Genomic DNA, 17,773 nt, shown 5'->3' with positions numbered 1-17,773 from the left:
AAAAGGAGCCAGAGGAGAAGATGCGACCCAGCATGGGGAATTGTCCAGCCAGTAAGCCCTCCTAGGAGCGGTGGGGGGGTATGTCTGTGTGTGGGAGAACCACATTACTTTTCTGGGTATTCAGAATAAAATTTCAGTGCAAAAAGAGCATGTAGATGCAACCATGGGTTTCTGAGCTACTAGTGGGGGCTGCAACAAAACATTGCCTTGCAGGATACTCCAGTTCTGGAGACTCCATTTGATCCTCCCTCGCCATTTGCTCCCTCGGTCCTCACAAAGAAAAGCATTCCATGGCCACTAAGCTAGTGCATTTCTCATTCAGCTATGTTTTTGGGGAAGCTGTTTCTCCCTTCCCCTTTTGCACTGTTTCCCTAAAGGGTGGTGTGGTTTTTTTTTTGGGTACGGGCAAATCTTGGGGTTTCCTTGAGCCTGCAGATGCTTCCTTCTTGTGCACAGATACTGGTGTTTTGCCTGCATAAGCAACGTCAGTCACCTCTGCACGCTGGAAACGGAAGACGTCCCGTGCGGTTTTTCCAATTGATTGATAACAGATGAAATGCAGCTCAGCTGTAATCCTGAGACTGGGGAGGGAGTCCCCTTAAATGAGGGGCTTGCGTCCAAGAAAATGGGCATGGGGAGCAAGCTGTTCGGTTAAGAAAACGCTGCAATTTGTGGGCTTGCCATCATGAGATACAAAACTCGTAAGTGTGATGGCCTGGGATTTGGACTCAGAGGCTGAACCTGAGGAATCCCAGCCTGCATAGGAGTCCCCGCCTCCACAACCAACTGAGCCGGGGCTGGGGCCTGAGCCTGAAGGGTCCTCACCTGTGCTGGATCCTCAGGTGCAGGTACCAGCTGAGTCTGCTCTGGCCCCTGAGGTGATGGAGGACCCATTGCCTGCAGGTGCTCCACTCTCAGCCCCATCAGAGGATGCGGTTGCCTCTGGGTCCGGTAACCCTCCAGCCTCTCCCGAGCTGCAGAGGCTCAGGGCAGAGAGGCGGAGGGAACTAAATTCCTGCAGGAGGAGTGCTCGCCTCCAGGCCACCTGTGGACCGGGGCCGCCCTACGCCTTGGGGCAGATAAAAGCCAGCCAGCCCCAGTCCCAGGTTGCGAGAGCAACGTTGTTGCTAGCCTGTTCCTGCCTGCACCCTGTCCTGCTCTTCTGACAGAGTTCCTGACACCACCCGACTCCCTGCCTTGGACCCAGCTACAGCTTTGACGGACAGCCTCCATACCACACTATCGACCTCGGACTGGACTTGGACCTTGCCTCTCGGTTAGCCCCCGGGACCAGCACAGTAAGAGAGGTGAAGCATGGAAGTCTGGACTCTCTTTCTCCTTCCTTCCCTGCTCTCCTTGGAAGTGACCAGCCCTGTCTGCGTGCAGCCTCTTTACTACTCCAATAAAATCTGCCAACGGCAATCAACAGCTCTATAAAACTGCTCCGGGAGCCGTTTTGAGACCTTGGGCCTCCATATCCTTGCTAAAAATCGCTGGCATTAAGCCTAGTGCAGCGCATAGCTGTGTCCAAAGAAGGCAGGCCACACATATCTCCCGTCTGCCAGTGCTTCCACTGGCCCTGTGCTCCGACTCCCCCTGCCCAACTCTCCCACCCATGGATTTGCTATTAAGGCTCCCTTTGCATCAATGCCTCTTACCCACTAGGACGGTGATGACCTTATTGCTGGCGTACTGCTCTATCTCCCGCAGCCACTCTGGGAGGCATCGGAAGGACTCTTCGCAGGTGATGTCATAGGTCAGTATTAATGCATTAGCACTGCGATAGTAACTTTGAGTAATGGACCGAAATCGCTCTTGTCCTGCCGTGTCCCAGATCTGCAGCTTTTTCCCCATAACAAGGGAGGAAAAATGATTGGGGTAGGTGGGTGGGAAGGAGAAAGCGACTGCATTAGTACAAAATCCTCCATTAGAATGTCTCATTGACCCCAATTTCCTTCCCGAGAATGTCTCAACGTAGGCAATATTTCTTCCGTATGCCACCCGATAAACCCAACCCCGTTTTAAGAATGTCGAAAAGTGCCTTGCTGGATCTGTTTAAAACAAGGTTGTATTACATGTCAAAAGGCCCACAGCTTCACCCTGAATTTTATTAGGAGAAACGGAAGGGATGGATCGCTCTCTCTTAGCTCCTTCCATGATTCGTGATGATATAAACTTCTCTCGTGCCCTGTCTACTTTATGACACAGACACAACCCTTTCTGCATTTTGAGATTTACAACAGGAGGCATGAAGCTGAGATGACTCTTGGGCTGGGGTATTTTGGGGGTGTTGTTGAGAGGGGGGCTGTCGCTGTTAATGATACTAATTTTTGTATCTTTATTTTAGATCTTCTGAATTTTATGTGAAAATTGTTTAATTTTGGTTGCGTATTTTTGATACTGTATTTATTGTTTATTACTACTTTTGTTATGTTTGTAATTATGTAATTCTTTTAAAGCCACCTTGAGCATGGTTTCAACTATGGAAAAGCGACATACAAAAAAAAATTATGTATGTCTGCATGACATCCCCGGTGATTCTCCTTGGAAGAAGCCTCATGTGGATATATGCATGCAAAGTGATGGGGGAAGGTGACTGGGCAGCCCTTCCGGGACTGGGATAAGGAACGGGCTGCCCACCAGAAAAGGTTCCCTACCTTTGCCCTACACAACTTAGGGGCCCCTCCAGACTGGTGGGTTTTCCCCTTTGGGTGTATTCTGCAACATGTCATTGAATCCAACAATATTGCATTAGTGCTGGATTTATACTGCACAGCCCAAACATCACTCTGCTTTATTAGTTGCTCTACAATAATAATAATAATAATAATAATTTATTATTTATACCCCGCCCATCTGGCTGGGCCTCCCCAGCCACTCTGGGCGGCTTCCATAAAAACCAAAAATACAATAAAATATCACACGTTAAAAACTTCCCTGAACAGGGCTGCCTTAAGATGTCTTCTGAATGTCAGGTAGTTGTTTATCGCTTTGACATCTGCTGGAAGGGCGTTCCACAGGGCGGGCGCCACTACCGAGAAGGCCCTCTGCCTGGTTCCCTGTAGCTTTGCTTCTCGCAATGAGGGAACCGCCAGAAGGCCCTCGGCGCTGGACCTCAGCGTCCGGGCAGAATGATGGGGGTGGAGACGCTCCTTCAGGTATACTGGACCGAGGCCGTTTAGGGCTTTAAAGGTCAGCACCAACACTTTGAATTGTGCTCGGAAACGTACTGGGAGCCAATGTAGGTCTTTCAAGACCGGTGTTATATGGTCTCGGCGGCCGCCCCCAGTCACCAGTCTAGCTGCCGCATTCTGGATTAGTTGTAGTTTCCGAGTCACCTTCAAAGGTAGCCCCACGTAGAGTGCATTGCAGTAGTCCAAGCGGGAGATAACCAGAGCATGCACCACTCTGGCGAGACAGTCCGCAGGCAGATAGGGTCTCAGCCTACGTACCAGATGGAGCTGGGAAACAGCTGCCCTGGACACAGAATTGACCTGCGCCTCCATGGACAGCTGTGAGTCCAAAATGACTCCCAGGCTGCGCACCTGGTCCTTCAGGGGCACAGTTACCCCATTCAGGACCAGGGAATCCTCCACACCTGCCCGCCTCCTGTCCCCCAAAAACAGTACTTCTGTCTTGTCAGGATTCAACCTCAATCTGTTAGCCGCCAGCCATCCTCCAACCGCTTCCAGACACTCACACAGGACCTTAACCGCCCTCACTGGTTCTGATTTAAAAGAGAGGTAGAGCTGGGTATCATCCGCTGCCCCAGAAAACTTGCCATACATACATACGGAAATCGGGAAAATGTCTTAGACGTATGGGAGCCCATAAAGCAATTTTGCCCAAAAAGCTCAACGACTTTGGCCCCCTCCCCTCCCGAAAAGCTCAACAACTTTTCTGTCCATAGTTACACTGTTTTAAATACGGCAACTCTAGAATAAAAGGTATTTCAGCAGGAAGTTAAGGGACATGTACCAATCTGAAGCAAAGCAGGGTGTCCTTCCGAAAACCTTTGCAGGTACAAATATTGCTGAAAGTGGGAGCATGTATAACCAACCTGATAGCATAATAGGCACAAATATTGAATGCACACTAGAAATGGTGTCTGGAGGGGCCCTTAGGCAAACTGCACTTGCCATGCAACCATTCACAATACCCCTTCCAAAGCCGCCAGTATACTTATAGGTTGCCAGCTAAGCCCAGTAGTAGAGGCCATTTGTTAGACTCTGGATCGCCAACTTCCCCCTCCAATATGCAATGCAAGCGCCAGGAGGGATTTTCAGCAGAGAGAAGCCACAGGTGGGAGAGTGAGATGCTTAACCCCTAGCCTCCCAGCCACTTTCCTCTACAATCTCCTTCTTAGTTGCTTTCTCCCAATTGATTGGGAAACCTGATCTTTGGGGGGTGGGGGGTAGGGGGCAGAGGATGAGGCAGAGTGAAAGACAGGGGAAATGAGATACTTCTATGGGAATCCCCACTGCTGCCACAGGGAAGTTCCATGTGAAGGGGCAACTCATAGGATGTAGAGTTTTCATACATCACACAACATGGTGCCAATATGAGAGTTCCAATCCCAAGATCCCAGGTATTTCCCTGTGGTCATATAGTTTAACAGAGAAAACTCTTTTTCCTTATGTCAAATCAACTCAAGGTAGAGTCAGGGTAAAAAAATCAAGCAAACCCTTACCTTTACTTTCTCACCATTGATCTCCACTGTCTTAATCATAAAGTCAACGCCGATTGTGGCACCTTGCCCTGGTGGAAAAAGACCCTTGAGAAGGGAAAACAAACATTGTTCATAAAACATTTTCAGCATAAGGAATGTTGGACATTTCACACTGCCGTTGTCCTAGTGGAAGAATCTTGTGAACACCGATCAATGTTCTGACTTGAGGCTTTGTGTCATTACATGCCTCTTCTGAATCTCTTCTTTAAGGAAGGCTAGAGGGAAATTTTCAGATTTCCTGCAACAGTAGAATTTTGCTCAAGGCAACAGCCCTGCAGCATAATAGCAATCAATGAGCAAATTCCAGGCACCACCAACAGGTCCAATTCTAGTTTTTTTGCAGGCAAGGAGCAATCATTTAGTGGCTGGGGAATGTGGCCAAGGAGTTGACATCTGCAGTTCCGTGCACAGATGGTCTCCAGAGTCCCTTGGGGACACTGTCCTCCCTTCGTAAAACACATGGCCAATACTCTCCTGAGCTGCACACTTTGGATTTCATTTGGATTTCTCGTACACTGTTTTCCCTTGTCCAGCTCAGAAAAACCACTTCACGAACCCCCACCACAAGCTACTGTTCTGTGGCCGGTTTTTCAGAAGATGGGGGACCAAGTTGTGCAAATCCCATCTGACATGGAGGACCAGCCCACCGGAGCAAAAAAATAATAATGTCTGGAAGCTATGAGAGGTAGCTGAAAAGCCCAGTATTTCTCATTAAGTTAAATATATGCAGGTTCTCTCTCACCCTCCAACTTTTTATAGAGAAGAGATGTTTGGGTGGTTTTGTTTTCCCCCCGTGTGCGCAGCAAGCAAGATTTATGTTCCTTGCAAAGGAACACAAATCACCTGGAGATGTCTCCCAGAAACCACCAAATCACAGCAAGTTCGGTCAGTCTGCAGTGCTCCCAGCAGAATTTTAAGTCGGCGCTGTTGGAACAGAGCAAGCAAGCAAGCAAAGCACCAGCTGCCTCTTTTGTTAGCTCTGCACCACAGCTTGTTCCTCTTGTTTTGTTGGACACCTCCATCCCTCGGAACACTTACAGGGACAGGCTGTGGAGTGGATAAGCTGGTGTTTTGATTCCCCACCCCCACTTCCCCAAGGGTGGGGGGTCAACATCGCTCCAGCCCCCATGGCAGGCTGCCCATAGAAAAGAGAATATTTCCAGGCACATTCTTTGAAAGGTCTCCACGGGGAAGAAGTGCTGACTGTTTAAGATGCAGAACTGCCAAGAAACATTCCGTGCGTTACGCAACCGCTCGGCAAGAACTTCCTTTCTACCAGGCAAATGCAACGTCGCCGCTGACCCTTTCAATGTCTTCTTGCACAGAAAGGGAAGGGGAAAGCCCGTTTTCTGTTGTTACTTTCCCTTCCACCAAAGTGGGCATCACCTGCTCATAGAAATATAACAAGAGCCCATCTGGGTCTGCATCCTATAGGAAGTCTGCAGCACAACAGAACACTCCCCTGCAACTTGGTCATCTAGTCCCACCCCCCAGGCCCAGACAGAGGGGGGCCCATATGGGCCACTTGGCCTGGGCCTCCGATTCCAAAGGGGGCCTTAGTCAGCATATTCACAATCACAATAACTATATTTTCCATTTTGTCTTTATATGCAGATATGGTTAAAGCCTTGAAATAAAATTATTTGTCAGCATAACTTTTGTGAAAATTATTTATATGCAGTCATACCTTGGGTTGAATACGCTTCATGTTGAGCATGTTCGAGTTGCGCTCCGCGGCAACCCGGAAGTAACGGAGCGCGTTACTTCCGGGTTTCACCTCTCGCCATGCGCAGACACTCAAAATGACGTCACATGCATGCGCAGAAGCGGTGAAAAGAGACGCGCATGTGCGCAAATGCGCCGTCACCAGTTACGTTTGCTTCTGGATGCGAACGGGGCTCTGGAACGGATCCTGTTCGCATCCCAAGATACCACTGTACTTACTTATTTATAAGACTTCAGCTATCCCCAGGGTAAAAAAAAAGGGGGGCACATTATCTACCTGGCCCGGGCCTCTGCCTGGCTCTGCCCCAAAACCCAGCAGCAGCAGAGACTGCAGTTCAAAGATGGAGAGCCTGCAGCCCTTCAAATGCTGTTGGACTCCAACTCCCATCATCCCTGACAAGAGGCCAATCTGGCTGGGGATGATGGGAGCTGGAGTCCAGAAACATAGGGAGATCGCCAGACTGGCCACCCTGATACAAGAATAGGGGAACACCCGGAAGGTCACAGGCAAGCCACTCCTGCGTTGGCTGATGCCCTCTCTTACTATATGATGGTACAGTCCTGTCTCATACCAGGAGAAGATGGCTGAGGTTCTCCTGGGTCCTAGCTCCTTCCTCCTGTGCACTAAATAACACATATATGAATATGCTGCGTACACATCTGTCCTGTTCTCCTCGTACGCCCAAAGCATCAACAACCCTGAAATGCCACCTTACCTGAGTAAACCGCCGCACTAAGCAGGTCTTCCCCACGCCAGCGTTCCCAATTAAAACTATTTTGAAGAGAAAGTCATAATCTTCCATACTCATTTACACAGCTGCAAGGGAAAGGAAAACAAGGAATTAAAAAAGAAATCCCCAAAGGGCTTCCGTTGCAGCCAGTCTTCTCCAAAGAGCTTTAACTCCCGCTGGTTAAAGGAGCACCGGGTTTCCAGTTAAGCTCCCTGAAATCCACCGGCGACACAGAATCAGAAGCAAAATACATAAAGGAGGGACGTTAGAAGACCCAGTGACTTATTTCATTATTGACGGACTTTGATCCTCCAGGTATTCAAGGCAAAGGTCACTGCGGTATTGGCAATTTCTCACCAGAACACAGAAGTCAGGGCAACACATGAACCCAGGAACCACCGTTGCCTGTGATCTGGTAACCTCTAGGTTAGATTACTGCAACGTCTTGTACGTAGGACTGCACCTGAATTTGGCAACCAGGTTGCTCACTGGGCCAAAACGGTTTGAGAATACCACACTAATCTTGGCCCGACTGCACTGGCTGCCAATTAGCTTCCGGGCCCAATTCAAAGTGCTGGTTTTGACCTATAAAGCCTTCAAGGGCTCAGGACTGCAATACCTCAAGGACCGCGACCCAGATTGTGTTATCATCCTCTGAGACCCTTCTTTGTGTGTCTCCTCCACATGAGGTCCAGAGGGTGGCAACACGAGAACAGGGTCTTTTCTCTGGTGGCTCCCCAGGGAGGTTCGTCTGCAGCCTTCATTATACACCTTTAGGCTCCAGGTGAAAACGTTCCTCTTCAACATGGCCTTGAGTAAATGACATTCGATGCCCTTTTAAATGTGTTGTGGGAGGGGGGATTGCTGTTTGTTGTTCTTATTTTCACTACCAATTTCGTGGTTTCTGTATTGTAATTTTATATTTTGAACTGCCCTGAGATCTGCGGATGAGGGATGGTATGCAAATCTAATAAACAATAATATAGTTCCCTTATACAGCAATCAGAGCAACAGTTCCCAAACTCCTTTGGGCCACCAACCCTTTGGTTTCATGAACTTATCCCCAGTTCCCCCTAGCCTGCAAAAAGCATTGTTCAGAATAGCAGTCTGAACAACCTGCTAAGGAAGATGATAACACAATTGTCAGAGCTACCCTAGGTCCCAGCTCACAAAGGACCAACGCTGCTTCGTTGTTAAGTATAAAAGTCTTTATTGAAGTTCAGATTCACTTCCAGAGCCGCAGCGCGCAGCTCCACGTCTCAAGTGTCAGACCACTGATGCTCCGTCTGAGTCTCCTCCCCCTTGACACCAATTTAAGATTCTAGCCTTGCTCCACCTTCTCCGCTGCTCCTTCCTCCTCTGGGTCCGCCTGCCCGCCGGGGTTCCGCCCTTTCTAGCCTCTTCTCCCGCTGATTCCCCTGAGCCTTCTCCCTCCCTCCAGCGGGCTTTAGGAGCTGGTTCCCCATCCGGGTCTCCTGCTGTTCCGCGCGCCTGCACATTTGAACTTGGCGCGCGCGCCCAGCCAGCAGCTTTCCTCCTGACCGTTCCACTGCTGCTGTCACTGCTTCCCCCTTCGGGGGGGCTAGCTGCAACTGACCTCCCCTCCGTTGGAGGCGTGGTCAGCCCTGACTCCCTCTCTGGAGGAGGCACTGCCCCTGACACATGTGACTCTTCCCCCCCACTACGCTCTGGTGGGGAAACTGGTCCCGATCCTCCACTGCTGCTTTGGGGTTCCCCTCTGGCTCCTTGTTTCTGGTGCATCCCCCCTGGGACCCCCCTTGCCCTGACCATCGGCGCCCCCTTCTGGGAATCTTCTGATTCGCTGGAGAAGCTCATGGAATCTCTCGGGCCACTGTCATACTCCCCTACGCTGCCCTCAGATTCTTCCCCTTCGCTCTCCCAATCCTCTCTCCCCAGTGCTCCTGCTCCTGATTCCCTGACAACAATTTTTTAAAAATCAAAACAGTAACAAGCGATTGCACATTTTATTCAAAATCCAATTAAAACTACTAAGTTTAATTAATTCAACAACACTGGTGAACTTGATCCATTGATACCAGTTTTTCAAAGCCTGATAGTCATTTACAACTCCAGCGTCCCCCTAGGTAATCCCTACCCACCCACTTTGAGAACCATTGATTCAGACCATTGGGCCACCTAGCCAGCAATGACTCCTCAATCTGCCCCAGGTTCTCAGGGAGAGAGAGATCTTTGACAGCTCTGGTGATGTTGGCCTCCATCTGCCTCAAGAGACAATGGAGTCCGCCTCCAGAGGTGAAGTCAAACCACTGCGTTAGCAGCATCTAAGTGATCTCCCCGGGGCACAAGCCTGGGCAGTGGGTATGGAGGTCCTGGGTTGCCCGGATGACAAGACCCCTCTCTCAGCTTCACTGATGGGGTCCAAAGGAAAGCAGAGCAAGATGTTTGGCACCAGCTGGGATGCAGGATTTGCCAGAAGGAGGCGTACAAGGGTACCAGAGATCTTTTTACCTAGAGATGCTGGGAGAGAAGGTGGTACGAAGGGCCACATCACACATTTACAAAGGCTCCCATGGATGGATCAGTGTTAGAAACTGGAATAGAAAAGCTAGGAGCCCAATGGCTCCTGGAACCTGGGTTGTGGGCGCCAAAACAGAATGTCTACCTGCCATTTTGGGAGGGGGGGGAGTCAGCAACACTTTATTTATTATTTTGATAAGCATGAACTAATACACAATTCACATAAGTGACACAATGTTAATATCATATTTTTAACAGAAATTGTTAATACATGTTTAATGTGTTTACCGCAAAAAATATTGGTACCATGCTTCAGTTTTCAAAACACTCTACTCTCTATTGTTAAACTCCTTAACAAATACAGTGGTACCTTGGGTTACAGATGCTTCAGGTTACAGACGCTTCAGGTTACAGACTCCACTAACCCAAAAATAGTACCTCGGGTTAAGAACTTTGCTTCAGGATGGGAACAGAAATCACACAGCGGCGACGTGGCGGCAGTGGGAGGCCCCATTAGCTAAAGTGGTGCTTCAGGTTAAGAACAGTTTCAGGTTAAGAACGGACCTCCAGAAGAAATTAAGTTCTTAACCCGAGGTACCATGGTACTTTGAAGCTTCAAAGCACATACATTTCAGTAATCCTTGAGTGTCGGCCAGGTGCAAAAAAATGGCACCCAGGCTTTTTGAGGTGCTCGCAAATGAAGAATCTTTAGGTGTGAAATGCGCCTGGCGCCCTGCTAATTTCGAACCCTGGGGTGGATGTGGAAAGCACGTGGTAGCCCCCCTCTGGAGCCAACTTTGTCATCTCAACCTCGTCATACGAACATGACTGCAACTGGACTTTGGCTACAGCCAACTCACTTCTCGCCTGTTGCTGTTTCTATCCTTCAGTAACAGTGCTGCAATACAGATGCAGCCCTGTGTCACACTCAGTGCTCAGTGACCCTCGGGCAGCTCGAGGTATAAAACCTCAGACGGCAGCTCCTGGGTGCCGTTCAACTTTCTGTCTATAATTGCACAGAAGCCACGGGATGGTTTTGGAAGAAGGCCTTCGGTTTCCCTCTTCTAAACACAGGAAGTGAATTCAGTGTTTAAAGCGGTAAGAAGAGCTCTGGTGGCTCAGACTGAAGGTCTATCTAGTCTGCTTCCCACAGCAGCCCCCAAACAGATGCCTCCAGGAAGACCAAAAGCAGGAAGTGGAGCAAAGCCCTCTCTCGCTGTTCTTCTCCAGCATCTAGTACTTGGAGCCATGCTACCTCTGATTCTGGAAGTAGTATTCTGCACAGTCCGCACGGTATCATTGTTAGAGTGTTTGGCTATGACCTGGGAGATTAGGGTTCGAATCCCCACTCAACCATGAATCTCCTTGGGTGACCTTGGGCCATCCACTGTCTCTCAGCCTAAACTACTGTATTTTTCGCTCTATAAAATGCACCAGACCACAAGACGCACCTAGTTTTTGGAGGAGGAAAACAAGAAAAAAAAATATTCTGAATCTCAGAAGCCAGAACAGCAAGAGGGATCGCTGCGCAGTGAAAGCAGCAATCCCTCTTGCTGTTCTGGCTTCTGGGATAGCTGCTCAGCCTGCATTCGCTCCATAAGGCGCACACACATTTCCCCTTACTTTTTAGGAGGGAAAAAGTGAGTCTTATAGAGCAAAAAATATGGTACCTTACAGGGTTATTGTGAGAACCACATACACCATCTAGAGCTCCTTATCCTCCACGAATATGTCTTAAATCCCTGTTCAAAGCAGCCCAGAGATGTTCATGCATACCTTGTGGTAGCAAATTCCATATGGGTTGCGTGAAGATCACCTCCTTCTTGGTCTATCCCGAACTCCCACCAACGTTCAGCGTCACTGAATGACCCTGGGCTCTAATATTGTAAAAGAAAGCTCTCTCTGTTCGCGTCATCCACTCTGCCCATTATCTTGAATGTTCCGTTTTATTATGTCTACTTGTTTGATTTTATTGGTATTGCAGTCATAACAGCCTCAACCAGAAGCCAACATCACTTTTGACTTTCAGGCAGCTCCTGAATATTTTTTATTTAAAAGGCAGCAGGCCTTTGTGGCTGTTTAATTAGCCAGTCACTTTAATGATTATTTGTAGTATTATTATTATTATTATTATTATTATTATTATTATTATTATTATTATTATTTATTATTAATTGTTGTACACCACCCTGATAATTCTTGATACAGCAGTAAAGGAATGCTTTTATGAATGAATAAAATAAATAAAAAAGATTATGAATATGTAAACCACTCAGAGTGTTAAAAAAGTGGTAAATAAATCTTGTAAAATATCAATACACTGTATACCAACCCTCTGTGAACCCTGCCTTAGTCAGCCCAAAACTAGAAAAAACCAAATGCCTTTAGTGTTTCCTCTAGGGTAACGGCTCCCAATTAGCTAAGCACTGTGGACCCCCTGTTTTTCAAAAGCCAAGTGATGGACCCCCTACTTTTAAAATCTCGACATCTCTTTGTCAGTTTTTATCATGTGAATGGTGCCACCATACCTTCCAACATTCCCCAGTGCAAAACTGGGCCGTGCTCCCATGCGAGTCACATGACCCGTGCGAGATCACAGCCCCCCAAAACAGGATGTCCCCATTGATGGGGATGTGCCTCCGCAGACCACCAATTGGGAACCATTGCTCTGGGATGATGTGCTCTGACCCCTTGAGAACTTTAAATGAGGAGGGGGAGAACCATGCAGACCACTTTGAGATCTTTGGAGAAAAACATGGAACATAAATGGAATAAATTAAACTGAATTTTGGTTGCTCTTCTCTTCACCTTTTCCAACACTGCATATATTGGAAAAGCGGGAACCAGAACGACACAATATTCCAAATAGGTCAGGACCACAGATGTATAGAAAGACATCACACGGTTCCTGCATACTGGATCAACTTTTTCATTGAGCAATCTACCATGATGCCAAAATCTCTTTCCTGGTCAGACCCCCCCATCAATGCCATGTGAAATTAGGGATTTATTTTATTTTACTAAAAACAATCACTTGGAACACAGAACGAATCTCATTTGACATTTCGTGGCCCGTTTGCCCACTTTGGAGAGATCCTTTGGGAGCTCTCTGCTTGGATCTTCGCAGTTTCATATAATTTAGGGCTATCCACAAACCAAAAAAACCTCACTGCTCTTTCCTGTCTCCACTTCCAGTCCGCTTTAACAAATAAAAACAATAGGGTCTTGCGCACTTGGGAAATGATCTAATTCAGCGTGGTCTGGGATTTCAAAAAATAAACACAGGTAACATTCGTGAGTCCATCAACTATAGTGAAGAAGGTTCAATCGTGTGCGAGGAAAAGCTTTTACAGTGGTACCTCGGGTTAAGTACTTAATTTGTTCTGGAGGTCCGTACTTAACCTGAAACTGTTCTTAACCTGAAGCACCACTTTAGCTCATGGGGCCTCATGCTGCCGCTGCGCCACCGGATCACAATTTCTGTTCTCATCCTGAAGCAAAGTTCTTAACCCGAGGTACTATTTCTGGGTTAGCGGAGTCTGTAACCTGAAGCGTCTGCAATCTGAAGCATATGTAACCCAAGGTACCACTGTAGAAGCATACTGCTAGCAGCAGCGCTGTGCCTGAGTTAATCAACTGCAGTAAACAAGATTAAATTAGCAAGGGTAGAGAAGTCCTTAGGGTACAGCAAAATCCCAACCCTTTGAAGCCAAAAGCTGGATTTGCAGGGCATCACATTAGAGATCATTATAGCTTGCAGAAGCCTTAAGGTGGTAAGAAGAGCCTGCTGGATTGGACCAATGGCCCAGCTACTCCAGCGTCCTGTTCTCACGGTGGCCAACCAGATGCCCCACCAAAGCCCTCTCTCCTCCTGTGGTTTCCAGCAACTTGCATTCAGAAGCATTACTACCTCCAGCCAAGTGGGCAGAGCACAGCCATCCATGTTTTGTAGCCATTGAGAGCCTTGTCCTCTGTGAATTTGCCGTGCATTTAAGCACTAGCCTGGTAGCCAAATGGGATGTGGGTGGCGCTGTGGGTTAAACCACAGAGCCTAGGGCTTGCCGATCAGAAGGTCAGCGGTTCGAATCCCCGCGACGGGGTGAGCTCCCGTTGCTCAGTCCCTGCTCCTGCCAACCTAGCAGTTCAAAAGCACATCAAAGTGCAAGTACCGCTCTGGCGGGAAGGTAAACGGCGTTTCCGTGCGCTTCTCTGGTTCGCCATAAGCGGCTTAGTCATGCTGGCCACATGACCTGGAAGCTGTATGCCAGCTCCCTTGGCCAATAAAGCGAGATGAGCGCTGCAACCCCAGAGTTGGCCACGACTGGACCTAATGGTCAGGGGTCCCTTTACCTTTACAGCACTAACTGTCAGCAAATCTCCAGAGTTTCAGGCAGGGATCTCTTCCAGCTTGTTCCTGGAGATGCTGGGGACTGAATCTGAGGTCTTTCTGCATGCAATGTAGATGTTCTACTGCTGAACTACGTCTATTCCCCGGCAGTTCTAAGGCTTGCTTCATCTTCTGAGATGATTGTTGGGTGGGATGGAAGCTGTATGTTGATCTATATCATAGAATCATAGAGTTGGGACAGATCATCTAGTCCAACCCCCTGTAATGCAGTTGTCCCATACAGGGATTGAACTTGCAACCTTGGCGTTATCAGCACTGGCAGCCAAAGGTGAACAGGAATGGCATGCAGGCAACAATTTACATCTGATGTGGATGTTACATCAGCTGCGCATGAGCCTCTTTGCGCTTTTTCCCACCCTTCCCCTTGACTGTGCGTGACTGACTTCTCTTCAGCTATTGCATGTGTCAGGGCCACACAGATAAGGATGATCCTTTGTCCCTGTCTGTGCAGACACAGTGGGGAAGGACACCCAGAACAAAAATACAAAGGGGGTGTGGGAGGACTAAGCTGGTTTTATTGGAAGCAGAAGGCAAAGAGCAGCCAAAACACATTCTGAAAAGGAGAAGGGAGGGGAGAGAGAGAGAGAGAGAGATGGAAACACCCATCTGCAAAGTCTAAATATTTCTTGGAAATCTTTCTGGCTGCTGCAGATGCATTTCTGGCCTCTGGAATGTGGTGTCAGGGTTGTTACAAACGCTCACAGCTGGCCAGAACAATCAGCTCCCTTGGAAAAGATTGCCAAAGGTCCAGGGCAAATAGAAAACCAACAGACCCTTTGACCCAGCTGGACAATTGCTACAAAGCATACTGATGAAAAGACTGGCTTTTGGGAATACTATAAAAACAGCTGAAGCACTGCTTCAGAAACCGGGGGTGGGAGGGCAAGAAAGAGCAAGGCCCCGCCAGGTTTAGATTTCTTCTCCCCTACAAAGCAAGTCAGGGACTAGACGAATTCAAGCTATATGAATATAAGCCCTATCACATGGCCATAAAATTCTGCAATAAGAGCCAAATTATGTGCTGTTCCAGAAATCCATTATTCTGCTATTGCTACCTGTTTGGCTATGCAGAGCAATAGAATCCCACCTGTTGAGTGCTGGGGGTCAGATTCAGCATTCGATTTTCATTAGTTTGTTTTCAGTCGTGAGGACCAGGAACTTGTGCCCTCTCGCTCTCTGTCAAATTCTGTGCTTGCAGAAAAGTGTAAGCATCACTCTCTATTTATGATTGTGTACGTTTTGTTGCATTTGCAACCCGTGTTTCTCCCAGCAAAGAACCCAAGGCAACGTACATGTTTCTCCCATGCAGTCTCCCATCCAGGCACTCACCAACCCGGACCTTCTTAGCATCTGCAAGGTGTTCACCTCCTCTGCCTTCAGACCACACCCTGGGATCTTACGCTGCAGAGATCTCTGCAGTGACTAACCCCATCTCTTCTAGCGTTCACCTGGAATGTTGCTGCTGTCAGGAGGCCAGATGTTTGGCTATGAACAGCTGCCGACAGGGCACAACAGAGCACTCCTGCCTCTTCCAAACCACCACCGCAGCTCCAAGGCTAAAGGGTGTCAGAAAAAGCACGTCTCAAAACATTTCCCCGGTTTGGGCAGACTTATTCCAGGATGTTGTCTAGACAAAGGAACTGAATACCTCCCCTCTCTCTTTGCACCCGAGGCTTGTACAGTGAAGGAAGGAACCTGGGCTCCGTCCCTCAGCAGGCTACACGCCGGCGTGCAGAATATCTGCCCAGGAACAGGAACGCAAAGAGGAGGAGTCAGAGGGAGCAGCCAGGCTGTCGGTCAGCCAGAGCATGCATGCTGCTTGTGAAGAAAAGCCAGCATCAGAGTATCTCTGATTCCGCTCTGAGGTGGCTGGCTGCAGAAAAGGGAGGAGAAGGGGAAATGTAGAAAATAATGTTTTCAGGTGTAATAGAGCTTGCAGTGCTAACTCACTATTTGTGTGAGAGAGAGGGAAGGGGGCCAGCAACACTATGGGCATGTGGCTCTTTTTGCTGAGGGTCAACGTCTCTTGCAGAATTGTGGGGGCTTTTTATGGCTACACACTAGCCAGACTTTAACTTTTTTTAACTCATTTATTACATCTCTCCCAACACTTACTCCAAAGAGCTCAGCTCAGCACACAAGGTTCTCCCCAACACACACATGATTTTTTTGCCCTTTCTGGGCTCTTTTTTAGGGCTGTTTCTACCATTGTTAAAGTCACTTCTGGGTCCGACGTGATGCACGCAAGCATGGGTTGTGCGTCAATTGGATGCACATAAATGGGGAGTTAGGGACACGGGTGGCGCTGTGGGTTAAACCATGGAGCCTAGGACTTGACGATCAGAAGGTCGGCGGTTCGAATCCCCGCAACGGGGTGAGCTCCCATTGCTCGGTCCCTGCTCCTGCCAACCTAGCAGTTTGAAAGCACCTCAAAGTGCAAGTAGATAAATAGGTACCGCTCCGGTGGGAAGGTAAACGGCGTTTCCGTGCGCTTCTCTGGTTCGCCAGAAGTGGCTTAGTCATGCTGGCCACATGACCCAGAAGCTGTACGGCGGCTCCCTCGGCCAGTAAAGTGAGATGAGCGTCGCAACCCCAGAGTCGGCCACGACTGGACCTAATGGTCAGGGGTCTCTTTACCGCTTTAAATGGGGAGATGCCTGTGTAGCAAGCTTGGGGAGAAATGTTCCAGGTTTTGCAGACAGGTAGTGCGTGTGGGTTTCTTCAGCACCTGAATTTCCAAGTGTCGCAAGCGCTTTGGAGGTCTCTGTTTCAGTTCAAAGCCCTGTGGAGAGATGGTGCTTTGGCCTGGACAAGCGCTGAATCTGTGTCCAAAGACTGTCTGCTTCCGTTCTTTATTTGGGACCCCTCCAAATCTTCTCCACACCCCTAGGATGAAGCACTGTGAATGCTCTGCAACACCCTCAGTTAAGCTAATAAAGTATTATTTTGCTGGTGCGGAGACTGAATGACAGATAACATCTGGACGGCAAAATGATGCTACAATTCCATCAGCCTCAAGGATTCCTGATTCTCACCTGCATCTTCACAAGCATCACTTGCAAAGTTGCTACTCACTTCTTGAAAGGAGAGAAGTGTTGCCAGACCCCTCCTCTGGGTGGCTTGAGACAGCCCACAGACGCCTCAGAGGAGCCATTTCCTGAAGCAGCAGAAAACCACAGGAGGAAACATCTTTTAAACCCCAGAAGGACAATTTAGCCTGGGCACAGAGGGGAAGAGAGAGCCAGGTGAAAGCTAAAACCATCTTGCCCTTTTCACACAGAAAGAGAAGCCAAGAGTGCATTGCTTTCTTAAAGTAAAACAAAAAAAATACTGTGACGGGAGGCACTTCCACAGTCTGAGCCGCCAGAAAAATGAAAAATGCAAACTGCAAGCCTCAAACTTGGCTTCTGAGCAACATCAGCTTAGGCCTGGTTCCAACACAAGGCTAAAGGCCAACTACACACGTCCAGGAAAGGGGGGGGGAGTACATGGTCACCACTGACCCACATCTCCTCCCGTACGGTAGTGATTATTTACAGAGCCAACACAGTGCAGTGGTTAGAGTTGGGCATGGGCCAAGGAGAGGCAACATGTCCAAATTTAAGAGGACTGTTGTCTGTTGGAAGGGATGGCCCGGCTGAGTTTGTATTGGGAGAGGCCTAAGAAACTTCAACTTGTCCA

At 48.5% G+C, this 17,773-nt stretch overlaps 1 protein-coding gene across 2 annotated transcripts in view; it reads right to left on the bottom strand.

Annotated features, from left to right (window-relative positions):
* RAB30 (RAB30, member RAS oncogene family) overlaps window positions 1-17,773 on the bottom strand; it is a 44,295-nt gene that overhangs the window by 3,783 nt on the left and 22,739 nt on the right. Inside the window, exons 2-4 of one of the 2 annotated variants that reach the window (XM_083610209.1) lie at window positions 7,171-7,271; window positions 4,691-4,774; window positions 1,659-1,842 (exon numbers count right to left, since the gene is read on the bottom strand). In XM_083610209.1, coding sequence (XP_083466335.1) covers window positions 1,659-1,842; window positions 4,691-4,774; window positions 7,171-7,263 — 361 coding nt within the window. In that variant the 5' untranslated portion in view covers window positions 7,264-7,271. Of the gene's footprint in view, window positions 1-1,658; window positions 1,843-4,690; window positions 6,417-6,486; window positions 7,272-17,773 lie in introns of both variants that reach the window. The other variant, XM_083610210.1, reaches the window with a different exon arrangement.

Source organism: Podarcis filfolensis, assembly GCF_964270895.1.
Source record: "Podarcis filfolensis genome assembly, chromosome: 4".
Taxonomy (NCBI): Eukaryota; Metazoa; Chordata; class Lepidosauria; order Squamata; family Lacertidae; genus Podarcis; species Podarcis filfolensis.
The sequence above is the reverse complement of the archived record's forward strand: the minus strand, read 5'-3'. Positions and strand labels throughout refer to the sequence as shown.